A 13,103-nucleotide genomic window follows, 5' to 3' on the forward strand; every position below is an offset into this window, starting at 1 on the left:
TTTTTTTAAAGTCAATTTGCGTCAAAACTTCATGCCATGCGTTTTACCCCTACGCTATTGCCACTCTCAATAACTCATTGATTTACGTAATTTTGTCTGGCCCAACCAGATGTTTAGTAAACAAGGCGATATATTTGTACTTTATATAAATGCCATCTACTCCAGTAAAAATGTTCTGAGAGCGGACCCACCCACATTTTTTTTTGCTTCTTGCGCCCGTTCTTCAGATACTGACATTTAGTCGTATAGTGACCGAAACCCAACGTCCACACAACGTCAAATTATAACATCATTAGATGCTGATCTTTTGTTGGTTTTAGGTTGTGTTACTAACTAACCAAAATCCAACGTTAAGCCAACGTCTCAAGCCAGCGTCATATTGATGTCGATCTCCAACAATGGACAAACATTGGAGGTTAACTTGAATATGACGTTGGGTTCTGACGTCAACCCGATTTTCATTTTCAACCAAAATGCAACGTCTGTCTGACGTCCGGTGCCTGCTGGGCAATTATCATATAGTGTCAATGCGGGCAGATCAGTAATATAGCTGAATATTTAGTGTATATAACAAATTATTAAGTACCAAATTGGAACATGTGGATATATGAATGAGTTTTGAGAGCTTATGCTACTTTATGGTGCTTTTTGTCATCTTTCCCCATTCACTTTCACTGTATAGAACAAGATCACGATTCGGTCGCATTTTGTGTTTTATGGAAGAAATTATTAGTAAAGATTTTTCATTTTTTGGTACATTTTTGCTTTAAGTACACTAGTGTTCAAAAGTCTGGGTGGGTAAGACTTTTGAATGTTTTTGAAAGAAGTCTGAAAAAAAAAATACAGTAAAAATAGTGAAATATTATTATAATTGAAAATAACTGTTTTCTATTTGAGTATATTGTAAAATGCAATTTATTCCTGTGATGCAAAACTGAATTTTAGCATCATGTTGATCATCATTAATTATGAAATGTGCATGAAAAAGCAGCGCAGCCTGAACAGAGTTTGTGACCTTCTACTCAAGACATGATGGCGAGTGAGAGAAACATAATTTTCCTGTGTTGGCTTCCTCCTGTGACGCTGGAGCCTGTTTAACAGCTGCTTACTGTAACTTTCCAGAAAAAAATGATATTTATTATATTATTATATTATATAATATTCCCTTTCTTTCTGGGATTACATCCACACTGTCCACACCTCCAACCGCACGCTGATATTCAAACTCAGGTTATCCCGCCAACCACGCAGTTCAGAGACGCGTCAATATCACGACGGACCACCGTGTTTTAAACAAGCACACAAGGGTCCATTGTAGCTGTTTAAACACATCCCTGTCTGCTAGATGAACATGCACCTTGTTTCCCTTCACAGGGAGTTTGGGTTCTTGCCACTGTCGCATTTGGCTCGCTTAGTCGGGTTTAAAAAGACACGTTGCTTTATCTAATGCGTTTCATAGTTGACAAATATTGCAACATCAACACTGAGCTGAAGTGAATCAACACTGAGCTGACATGAGCTGAATAACGACACCATTGTCTTCTGCTGCTCATAGCTGAATGAAACTAGGTTCATAATTGATGAGCTTTGCACAGTTATTGAGCTGAACTGAATCAACACTGAACTGACGTGAGCTGAATAATGACACTATTGTCTTTTTAGAGCTGCTTTACAGATGAATTTTTTTGTCTCATATTTAAAGGGCCAGATTTATTGAACAGGGCAAATTAGCGTGAGATCGCATGACAATAAAAGCGGGGATGGGAGTTGAAAGTTCAGCATGTGATCTACTGATGACACACATTAAAGCACACTGACGCAGCCGATCATTTCCATAATGACCAACACAATCTACCAAGAGCAGATTAGCGTCTGGCTTAAAGGAACACTCCACCTTTTTTGAAAATAGGCTCATTTTACAAGTTCCCTAGAGTTAAATAGTTGAGTTTTACTGTTTTTGAATCCATTCAGCCGATCTTTGTATCTGGCGGTAGCACTTTTAGCTTAGCTTAGCATACATCATTGATTCTGGTCAGTCCATTAGCATCTTATTCAAAAAATGAAAAAAGACACTTTCAATATTTTTCCTATTTAAAACGTGACTCTTCTACAGTTACATCGTGTGCTAAGACCAACTGAAAATGAAAAGTTGCGTTTTCTACACCTATATGGCTAGGAACTACTTTCTCATTCCTGCGTAATAGTCGCGGATCTTCGCGGCCGTACCATGGCTGCAGCGGCACAGGAGCATTTTGCTAATTATATGCACCACATTACATAGGATATTCATTGTCATGTATGTATGAATAAATCTGGCAAGTTTTTATGACAACCACCATTTAAATGTTTATATTTCAAAAACCTAATTGGAGTAGAAATAGAATTATGATTATGTAATTATAAAGTTAATCTTATATAACTTTATTATTAAATATAAAAAAACATAATTTAGTGTCATTTAAGTGTTTCTATACTGTTCAATTGTACTTTCAATATTAGTACACTCTAAAAAAAAAGGCTCGTAATCATAGGGGAACCTTTTTTAGTGCTATATAGCACCAATTTTGGTGCTTCAGTGGTTCTTCAGAGGTGCTATATAGCACCTTAGTCAAAGAACCGGTGAAGAACCTCTGAAGAACCGGTGAAGAACCTCTGAAGAACCGCTGAAGAACCACTGAAGAACCGGTGAAGAACCTCTGAAGAACCGCTGAAGAACCACTGAAGCACCAAAATCGGTGCTATATAGCACTAAAAAAGGTTCCCCTATGATTACGAGCCAAGAACCATTTTTGGTGCCATATAGAACCTTTTTTTTTTTTTGAGTGTAGGCTAATGTAGTATCAACTGACTCCCATAGTTTACAACATTAGTTCAGAAATTTGTTTTCCTTGAGAAGATTTTCCATGTATTATACCTGATACATATCCCAAATAATTCATATTGAATTGAATCGAAACGAATGGAATCGAATCGAAAGCTTGTGAATGCCGCAAACACCAGTAAATTGACGAGCGCAAACCTTAGTAAATCACATTTAAATACTCTCCTCCCATAAATACTGCGTCTGAAAGGGAAACTCCTACAAATGCATATGCAATAAGGTCATCCGCAAGATTCTGTCCCGCCTTTACAGCGCTAACCTTTCACTGCAAATCCTGACAGTAGGTTTTTAACACCAAAAGAGGACCCACATCTGAGCCAGAGTTTGCATCATTGATTCTGTTATTTTCCTGTTTATAACTGTGAAGCTGCTTTAAAACAATCTGGGCTGCGTTTCTCATAAGCATCATGAACTAAGTTGATCGTAGAGACAATTGGTGGAAATGGTTTTACGATCTACTTAAGCCAACAGTGAAACACAGCCCAGATTGTCCCCATTAAATCAAAGTTAGTATGAATATGTTAGCCCTAAGATTCCTAGTGGGCTCCAAAACAATGACAAAATTCACATATAGAAGATGTGTGTTCAAAACTCACAGTCTCTCACTTCCGCCAATAAGGATCAATGATTTTGATGACATCACGCTGTACGTCAGCTTCTCATCAGATGTTCTGTCCAATCAAATGCTCTGTAGAATCTGAAGCCCCCCCCCCCCCCCCCTCTACATTATAAATAGACACTGAATCTGTAGCAGAAATTGGTCACTTATTCACACATTTACTACATGGTGAAGTGCACTATATAGGGGATAGGGAATGATTCAGACAGTGCACTATATTGGGAATAGGGAACATTTCAGACAGTGCACTATATAGGGGATAGGGAATGATTCAGACAGTGCACTATAGGGGATAGGGAACGTTTCAGACAGTGCACTATATAGGGGATAGGGAACGTTTCAGACAGTGCACTATATAGGGGATAGGGAACGTTTCAGACAGTGCACTATATAGGGGATAGGGAATGATCAGACAGTGCACTATATAGGGGATAGGGAATGATCAGACAGTGCACTATATAGGAGATAGGGAATGATTCAGACAGTGCACTATATAGGGGATAGGGAATGATTCTGACAGTGCACTATAGGGGATAGGGAACGTTTCACACAGTGCACTATATAGGGGATAGGGAACGATTCAGACAGTGCACTATATAGGGGATAGGGAACGATCAGACAGTGCACTATATAGGAGATAGGGAACGTTTCAGACAGTGCATTATATAGGGGATAGGGAACGTTTCAGACAGTGCACTATATAGGGGATAGGGAACATTTCAGACTGCACTATAGGGGATAGGGAACATTTCAGACAGTGCACTATAGGGGATAGCAAATGATTCAGACAGTGCACTATATAGGGGATAGGGAACATTTCAGACAGTGCACTATATAGGGGATAGGGAACGATCAGGCTGTGCACTATATAGGGGATAGGGAACGATTAGACTGCACTATATAGGGGATAGGGAACGTTTCAGACAGTGCACTATATAGGGGATAGCAAATGATTCAGACAGTGCACTATATAGGGGATAGGGAACATTTCAGACAGTGCACTATATAGGGGATAGGGAACGATCAGGCTGTGCACTATATAGGGGATAGGGAACGATTAGACTGCACTATATAGGGGATAGGGAACGTTTCAGACAGTGCACTATATAGGGGATAGGGAATGATTCAGACAGTGCACTATATAGGGGATAGGGAACGATTAGACTGCACTATATAGGGGATAGGGAACGTTTCAGACAGTGCACTATATAGGGGATAGGGAACGTTTCAGACAGTGCACTATATAGGGGATAGGGAATGATTCAGACAGTGCACTATATAGGGGATAGGGAATGATTCAGACAGTGCACTATATAGGGGATAGGGAATGATTCAGACAGTGCACTATATAGGGGATAGGGAATGATTCAGACAGTGTAAATATGCTTTCCATTGGGGTGAATGAAGTCTGAATTCACATTAGTGTCAGTGAACCGCCACAGCGCAGAGCGGATCATGTGATCGAGTCGGCTCAGACCAGAAAACGTATCATACGCTTTTCCACCAGAATGAACCGAGTGCTCGTTCAGAGCTAGTGCTAGTGCCAGTTCGGAGTTGGTTCGACTGATGAGCCTTCTAAGAACAGGTTTGTCTTTCCACATGCTGAGAGCCGCCACAGAGCCAGTCTTGCGTCACTGTAATGTTATACGTCTCATCTTTCTCAGCAACACTAGCGAGGCAGCGGGAAACACAAACACTGCATGAGTGAATCAAAAGCATAAGGAGTCGTCTGCTCTCGTTGTACTCGTTGTCATACGGCGATCGGTCTGCACAGCGCCAATGCATCTCGAACAAGCCTTCCATCAACACTGGCGAACGTTGCGTTACTATTGATGCTCATGGTTTTACGATCCTACATCGGCATCAAAACACAGCGAATCTAACGCATTCGTGCAGCTCGCCGTAAACTGTATAGACGGAGATTACAAACGAGCAGCTGTTAGCTCCATTAGCTGCTATTTCAAAAATGGCGGTCACAAGTTTGTGTTGGTCTTGTTGGTCACGATAACCCCAGCCCCTGATGCAAGTGGTTCTTCTAGACCAGCAATGTTTTGGTGCTACTTAATGGGTTAGTTCACCCAAAAATGAAAATTCTGTCATTAATTCCTCACCCTCATGTCGTTCGACACCCGTCAGACCTCCGTTCATCTTCAGAACACAAATGAAGATATTTTCGTTGAAAGCTGAGGCTGAGAAAGGCTTCAGATAGGCCTCCATTTGCATTCAGTACATTTACACTCACAAGACCCATAAAAGGCACTTAAAATGTCATTACAAAGTCCATCTCACCACAGTGACTCTACAATAATTTTACGAAGCGACGACAATAGTTTTTGTGCGCAAAAAAAAATCAAAATAATGACTTTATTCAACCTCTTCTTGTCTTCCGCGTGTGTCTCCACGACGCATGCGCGAGAATATGACGTAGCGCCGGCGTTCGGGAATCCATGAAATGCACACTTTAGCCCGATTTTGAGCACTACGCCGAGACCTAAAGCACGATCAATGTAGAATTCAGCTTAGATACGCACGTCTTCCTCTGCTTGTAAAAAAATCGCTTCTGGGTCATGTGTCCGAGCGCAGGATCTGCGTCATATTCTCGCGCATGCGTCGTGGAGGCACACACGGAAGACAAGAACAAGTTGGATAAAGGTGTTATTTAGATTTTTTTTTGCACACAAAAACTATTGTCGTTGCATCGTAAAATTATTGTAGAGTCACTGTGGTGAGACGGACTTTGTAATGACGTTTTAAGTGCCTTTTATGGGTCTTGGGAGTGTAAATGTACTGAATGCCAATGGAGGCCTATCTGAAGCCTTACTCAGCATCAGCTTTCAACAAAAATATCTTCATTTGTGTTCCGAATATGAACGGAGGTCTTACGGGTGTCGAACGACATGAGGGTGAGGAATTAATGACAGAATTTTCATTTTTGGGTGAACTAACCCTTTAAGAACCACTTTTTCTGGTTTAAAGCTGGTCCTTTGGGTGTGGAAAGACGAAAGAACCGAATTAGCACCAGCAATGCCTCGGTGGAAAATGGGTATCAGACCTGTTTGAATTCTGCACAGAATGATATTTTAAAGCGATATGGAGGAGATCAGCAGGAAACTGTGGCTTTATCGAGCTCAATGGCTCTGGCCGAGTTGTGATATAAACTAAACACTATTGGCTATTTTTAAAAAGGGGAGGAGCTGTTCGATATGTCCCGCCTTGTCTTCCTTTTTCAGTGGAAATTACGCCAACACGTTGAATAATGCTGCATGTTTTAAGGCACTTTAATGGGACTTTAAAGCACTATATAAATAAAGCTGACTTGACTTCACAGGTTGGGAGAGACGACGAGCGCTACGGGAAGCCTCCAGACAGCCAAGATGCCGGAGAGATCCCAGCACACGCCTGTGCCAGCGATATCATCGTCAAACTCCAGACAGCCACTGAAAGGTGACATTTAGCACGGCCCTGTCTTGTGTTTTTCCTCTTCGGAACATTTTTGCACACATGCAAATTAGAGAAGCATGTTAAATAGAGGTCCTGTGTTTGGCTTTACAGCGGGAACGCGCCGAGGCCCGAGTCCATCGGCCACCCACCGCTCCACACGCAACTCCAGAAGTTCACCGTTTCTGCAGACAAGGTGCCCATTTATTACTGCACCATTACACAATCCTTACACAATCACTTATGCTTCGAAAAGACTGACTGTGTCCAATCGAACAGAGCAGGGAAGCTCTTCCAGCCGACGTCTTTTTCCTGCGGTTCCAAAATAAACCCATGAAAGCTTGATGGATGGGTCTTTTTCTAATTGTTTGAGGATTGTGTGCTGGTTTGACACCAGTGTCGGTCTCCGCTGGTGTATGTGACTTCCAGGAATTGTTCTGAACCCAGTCTGGCCCGAGTAGCCAGCGGTTCAGAGGTCAGCCAGGTCTAAATAAGGATTTCTTCTCGCTTTCTGTTGGAAATATGTCTCTTTTTCCATGATACCTAGAAACCATTTAGGCATAGTAAGCATAGTAGGTATGCTCTTGACATTTTATATATATATATATATATATATATATATATATATATATATATATATATATATATATATATATATATATATATATATATATATATATATATATATATATATATATATACACACATACATAATAAAAATTTCTATTATACTGATAAATGTCATAAAATAAAATGTAATCAAGTTTAATATTTGTTAATAATCATTAATAATGATTATTAAAAGTATTAAAATGTATTAATATCAATTAGAAAGCGTACTTTAATTAATTAAATAAATTGTGTATATATATATATATATATATATATATATATATATATATATATATTTAAAGTAACAGTGTTAACAAATGTACATTATCAGACTTTAAAATAAATAAATAATTTAATTCATAAATATCCATTATATTTTAATTATATTTATATAAATTATATTCATATTTGCGTGTGTATAAGTGAGAAATATTGTACTAATAAATATTATCAAAATGAATATCATTATCAAATGTAATAATTAAGTCAATAATCATTTTTGAAATAAATGAGAAATAATCAGTTACAAATTGATAATTAATTAAATTATTTTATTCATAAATATTAATTATATTTATATAAATTATATTGATATATATGTATATATAATTTATTTAAAGTACCGTAATAATATTTCTATTATACTGATAAATGTTATACAAATGAATATCATTATCATATGTAATAATTATTAATAGTTATTAATCATAAAGAAAATTGCTATTACAATTATTCTTAGTATAATATTATTACCAAATTATACTTCGTTTTTTATTATTATGACTATTAATTATTTTGTTTTGATTATTTGGTTACACTTTATTTTAAGGTGTCATTGTTACAGTATAATTATATATTTAAGCACTGAGTAATAATAATTAACTACATGTACTTACTCTAGGGTAGGATTAGGATTTGGTTGAGGGTTAGTTGCATGTAGTTATCCATAATTTACTGTTAATAATATGTTAACTACATGTAACATGTAACAAGGACGCTGTAAAATAAAGTGTTACCGATTATTTTAATAATTCTGATTATTCTAATAATAATGCATAATGAATGGTTATTAATTTATTATTAGAATAAATAGTTCTAGTGGTTAATATAGGTTATTACACACATATTTGTGTGTGCTGTGTCATTATTACTTGAGTATTGTGTCGCTAGCTTAGCAACATGCAAATGTCAAACTATTGGAATTGTATCAATCTGTCTTGTGAGGAAGACAGATGTCTATGTAGGGAGTAGACAGCTATCGGTGTTATGTGTTGATGTTCTCTTTGTGTTTTCCACAGACTCTCTCCTGGCTCAAAGACAGCGTTGCGACGGCCACTCATATGTGCAGCTTGGCTGGACCGAACGGTTTTGACGCAGCCAAGAGGCGTCAGGCCTCACTGGAACAGGATATCCTGTCCAACAGAGCCAGGATTGAGCTGGTCAAGAAGGTGAGCACAGCTGTCAGAGTGTGTTAGCGCTGGGATGTTCGCTGGCGAAGTGTGCAGAGAGACCTCATCTAACTCTAACTCTAACCTTATGATGCCTAATGTGGTTTTGTCCACTGCAACTTTAGCACATTAATCATGTTATTTTGTATAAAAAAACAAAAACAAAAAAAAAGGCAGTTTGTCATGCATGCATGATTTTATTAATATGATCAGTCCTCTTTTGTAGTGTAAAAAAATAATTTACAGTACTATAAAAATGCATACATATCATGGGCCCTATTTTAACGATCTGAGCACATGGTCTGAAGCGCACAGGTGCACTGAGGGCGTGTCCCAATCCACTTTTCGGAGTTTAACGACGGAAAAAACGGTCGGCACGCCAGGCATGTGGTACAAAAGGGTTGTCCCTCGTCTCTTAATGAGTCATGGGTGTGTTTTGGGCGTAACGTGCAATAATCCAATCAGAGTCTCAGAGTCTCAAAAAGCCATTTGCGCTCGCGCCATGGCGGATTAGCTATTTACATGGAAGAAAGACGCTTCTCCAGAGAGGAATCCTTTTATTTTTAATATTTGGCATGTGTGTGTGTGCTGCACGTCCCTGTGTGTGTAATAAGTGTACACCCCCTATTGAGCGCCCCCTATAGGCTCATATTACTAACACAGCCTTTAAATAACACAAAGCATACTGCGCTATTGACTTTAGGGCATGTTTTTGTTGGTCAATTGCGCAGTCGTTTTCAGTTCCTCGAAATAGCAACGCGCCAACAATGAACACACCTGGTTTTCAGACCAGCACGCCCATGGGCGAACAGATGGCACCAGTGCATTTGTTATTTAAACAACTTGGCGCTGGACGTGAAAATGAGAACTGCGATGGCCTGGCAAAAACTCTTGCGTCGCGCCTGGCGTCACATTGCGTTGGGTGTGTGATAGGGCCCCATGAATTGAAACAGCACAATATTTGGTATATTGTATGTTGGTGAAGAGCATCTGTTTCGATTCAGGAGGGTCACAGTCTGGTGAGGGCTCAGCATCCGGGCAGTGTCAAGATCCAGGAGTTTCTGAGTCAGCTGGAGGTCCTGTGGGACGAGCTGAAGAGAAGACATGAGAGGAATGGGCTAATCCTGAAGGTCTCCGAGGAACTCAACTATAGGGTACATATATCTGATGCTTCTTTGAATGTTTGGAATGACATACTGAAAGAGAGTAGCATGCACTATGTGCACTGAGCACAACATGCCACTTATTTAGCCTAGTATGCCCAGATAACCTACTACATTTGTAACATGAGCACACTGTGTGGGGAACTGTATCCCTAATGCAATGCATGCAACAACATTAAGAATCCTTTTCCAGTGTGATGAAGGAAATATGATCAATCGTGATGATTCTTTATTTTTATTTGATTGCAATGCACACAAAACTGAAATATAACAGCAAAAACACTGTATATATTTATAAGATGAATTAAATATGCAACATAACAAGGTCATGTGACAAATTTAGCAAATATTGATAATTGAATTTTGCATTCTATATTTCTAAAAAAAAAAGTATATTTAATATATGTTATATTCTGTGTTTTGCATAAAGAAAATGAAGCCTATTTTTTAATGCCGTCAATATTTAAAAAAAAAATTTTTAATCCTCTCTCTCTCTCTCTCTCTCTCTCTCTCTCTCTCTCTCTCTCTCTCTCTCTCTCTATATATATATATATATATATATATATATATATATATATATATATATATATATATATATATATATATATATATATATATATATATATATATATATATATATATATATATATATATATATATTAAATGACACATTTCATTTATGCTAATATACTTAAAAACTTGAAATAAAAACTATTGTTTTGCTATTATCGTCGCAGTTAATATTTTAATATTTACTTTATTGCAGCTATGATATGTAATGGGAATTACAAAAAAATGTTGGGATGCATTTACAGTAATATGATTTTTTGTGTGCTTAATTGTCATAAAAATAATGTCACAATGCAAAAGTTGTTTTCATAAAATACAAATAAAACACAATGTCAGGCAAATAGTTATACTTGCAAAGTGTACTGAAATAAAAAACAAAAAAGGGGCAAAAAAATTAAATAAATAAGTCCAAAATATAAAAATCATACAAATATTTATTCATTTATTTCATTCGACTGCCAACAGATAAGATATTATACACACATACACACACAAAATATTTTATAAAGAAAGTAATATGAAAGGGGCAACAAAAAAAGTAAATAATAACAATTAAATTAAATTAAAAACACTTGGACTCATTTGCATGATGTTTAACTATTTCATTGGACTCCCAAAATATAAGATATCTTGCACAAAAATCCATTTAAACTGAAAGTATCATAAAAGGGGCAAAAAATTCGAATAAAATAACATATTAAATGTTAAAAACACAATTAAATTAAAAACATCAGGACATATTTGTATCTTTTGGACTCATTATTTCACACTGCCAAAATATATTCTACATACACAGACACACACACACACACACACACAAATTAACATGCAAAATATTCATACTTTGGCAAATGCATGTAGTATGTGCAGTACTGCTGTCAAAAGTTTGCAATGATTTCTGAAGGATCATGTGACGAGTAATGATGATGATAAATTCAGCTTTGATCTCAGAAATAAATTATATTTTAAAGTATATTAAAATAGAAAACCATTATTTTAAATTGTAATATCTCAAAATATTAGCCCTAAAATAACCAACCCTAACCCTGTTTTTTCTGTATTTTTGATCACGCTTGATGCAATATACATACAAAATATCATACAAAACGTCTGCTCTGCCTCATGAGTGTGTTTGTGATTTGTGCATTGCAATGGATATTTACAGTTTAAAACTGCAACCAGACAGAGCACAGCGGCTTTGTGTTTAGTTGATGATTGACTGTGATTGGCAGGTGGTGCAGATGCTGCAGTCTTTGGCCAGTCTGGAGGCGTGGTTGGAGGCGGTGGAGCTGTCCATCAGGCAGGCGTCACTGGCTGGAGACCCCGAGTCTGTGAGCGTGGCAGAGCAAGAGAGCTGTCAGCTGGAGCAGGAGCTGGAGGCCAGAGGACGGGAGCTACAGAACCTCAGACAGGAAGTGGATCATCTGAGCAAACAAAGACATCTTCACACTCAGCTGCTTCCTGCCCGACTGAAGGACGTGGAGGAAAAGTATGTGCTGCCAGTTCAAGACGGACAGATGTTGCTTACACTGGTTCAGGTGTATGAACGTGGGCTTTTCTTTCAGGTTCAGCAGTGTGCAAATGGCCCTGACCCAACAGAGCTCAGAGCTGAAGGACACGCGGATGCTCACCGAGTTCCTGGAGAGGATGGAGCTTGAGGAGAGTCACTACAGCACCTTGGGACAGGTTGGATTTTTGCAGTTCATTTGCATTTATGCAGTTGGCAGATGCTTTTATCCAAAGAGACTTGTATTGCAAGCTGTACATTTGATCAGTTCATGCATTCCCTGGGAATCGAACCCATGACCTGCCTTGGCATTTGAACTCTGTTCATTACTAGCATTGATAATGGCAGCATTATATTTATATAATAATAATAATAATAGAAAATTATATTTATAATAACCAATTGCTATAATATGATTACAAAATACATATTTATAAAAGTACTATTATTCACTATTATATAACTATTATTCAGTATTATCAATTTTTTATAAACAATAAAAATAATATAATTATTACATTGAATTTAATTTAAAAATATTATCACTTGAGAATTATAAGTATACTTATATAAGTATAAGTATACTTAGTTACTTATTCTTATCAAAACGTTTAAGTTTAGAATAAATATTATTAGAATTCATTCAATAATTTAAATTATCAATAAATTACTTATTCTATTAAAAATAGAGGATATTTTCCCCGATATTTGTGTGTAATGTGGATTGTTATGATAATTATAGTATCATGTAGTTAGTTTAGAATCATGCTAATGTCCCAATTCTGTAATCGATCAATCAAGTGTTAGTCATTTTTAAAGAATTTTGACTCATAGTCAGATTTTTCAATATTACATTCAAAATAAG

The 13,103-nt window shown here is 37.2% G+C and overlaps 1 protein-coding gene across 4 annotated transcripts in view; it reads left to right on the forward strand.

Annotated features, from left to right (window-relative positions):
• Positions 1-13,103, forward strand: part of mymx (myomixer) — an 85,930-nt gene that overhangs the window by 43,087 nt on the left and 29,740 nt on the right. For all 4 annotated transcript variants that reach the window (XM_079843592.1, XM_079843595.1, XM_079843593.1 and 1 more), the window contains exons 12-17: positions 6,829-6,944; positions 7,053-7,134; positions 8,849-8,998; positions 10,003-10,152; positions 11,964-12,220; positions 12,297-12,417. In XM_079843592.1, the coding sequence (XP_079699718.1) occupies positions 6,829-6,944; positions 7,053-7,134; positions 8,849-8,998; positions 10,003-10,152; positions 11,964-12,220; positions 12,297-12,417 (876 nt within the window). The remainder of the gene's footprint in view (positions 1-6,828; positions 6,945-7,052; positions 7,135-8,848; positions 8,999-10,002; positions 10,153-11,963; positions 12,221-12,296; positions 12,418-13,103) is intronic.

Source organism: Gobio gobio (genome assembly GCF_949357685.1).
Source record: "Gobio gobio genome assembly, chromosome: 18".
In the NCBI taxonomy this organism is placed as follows: Eukaryota; Metazoa; Chordata; class Actinopteri; order Cypriniformes; family Gobionidae; genus Gobio; species Gobio gobio.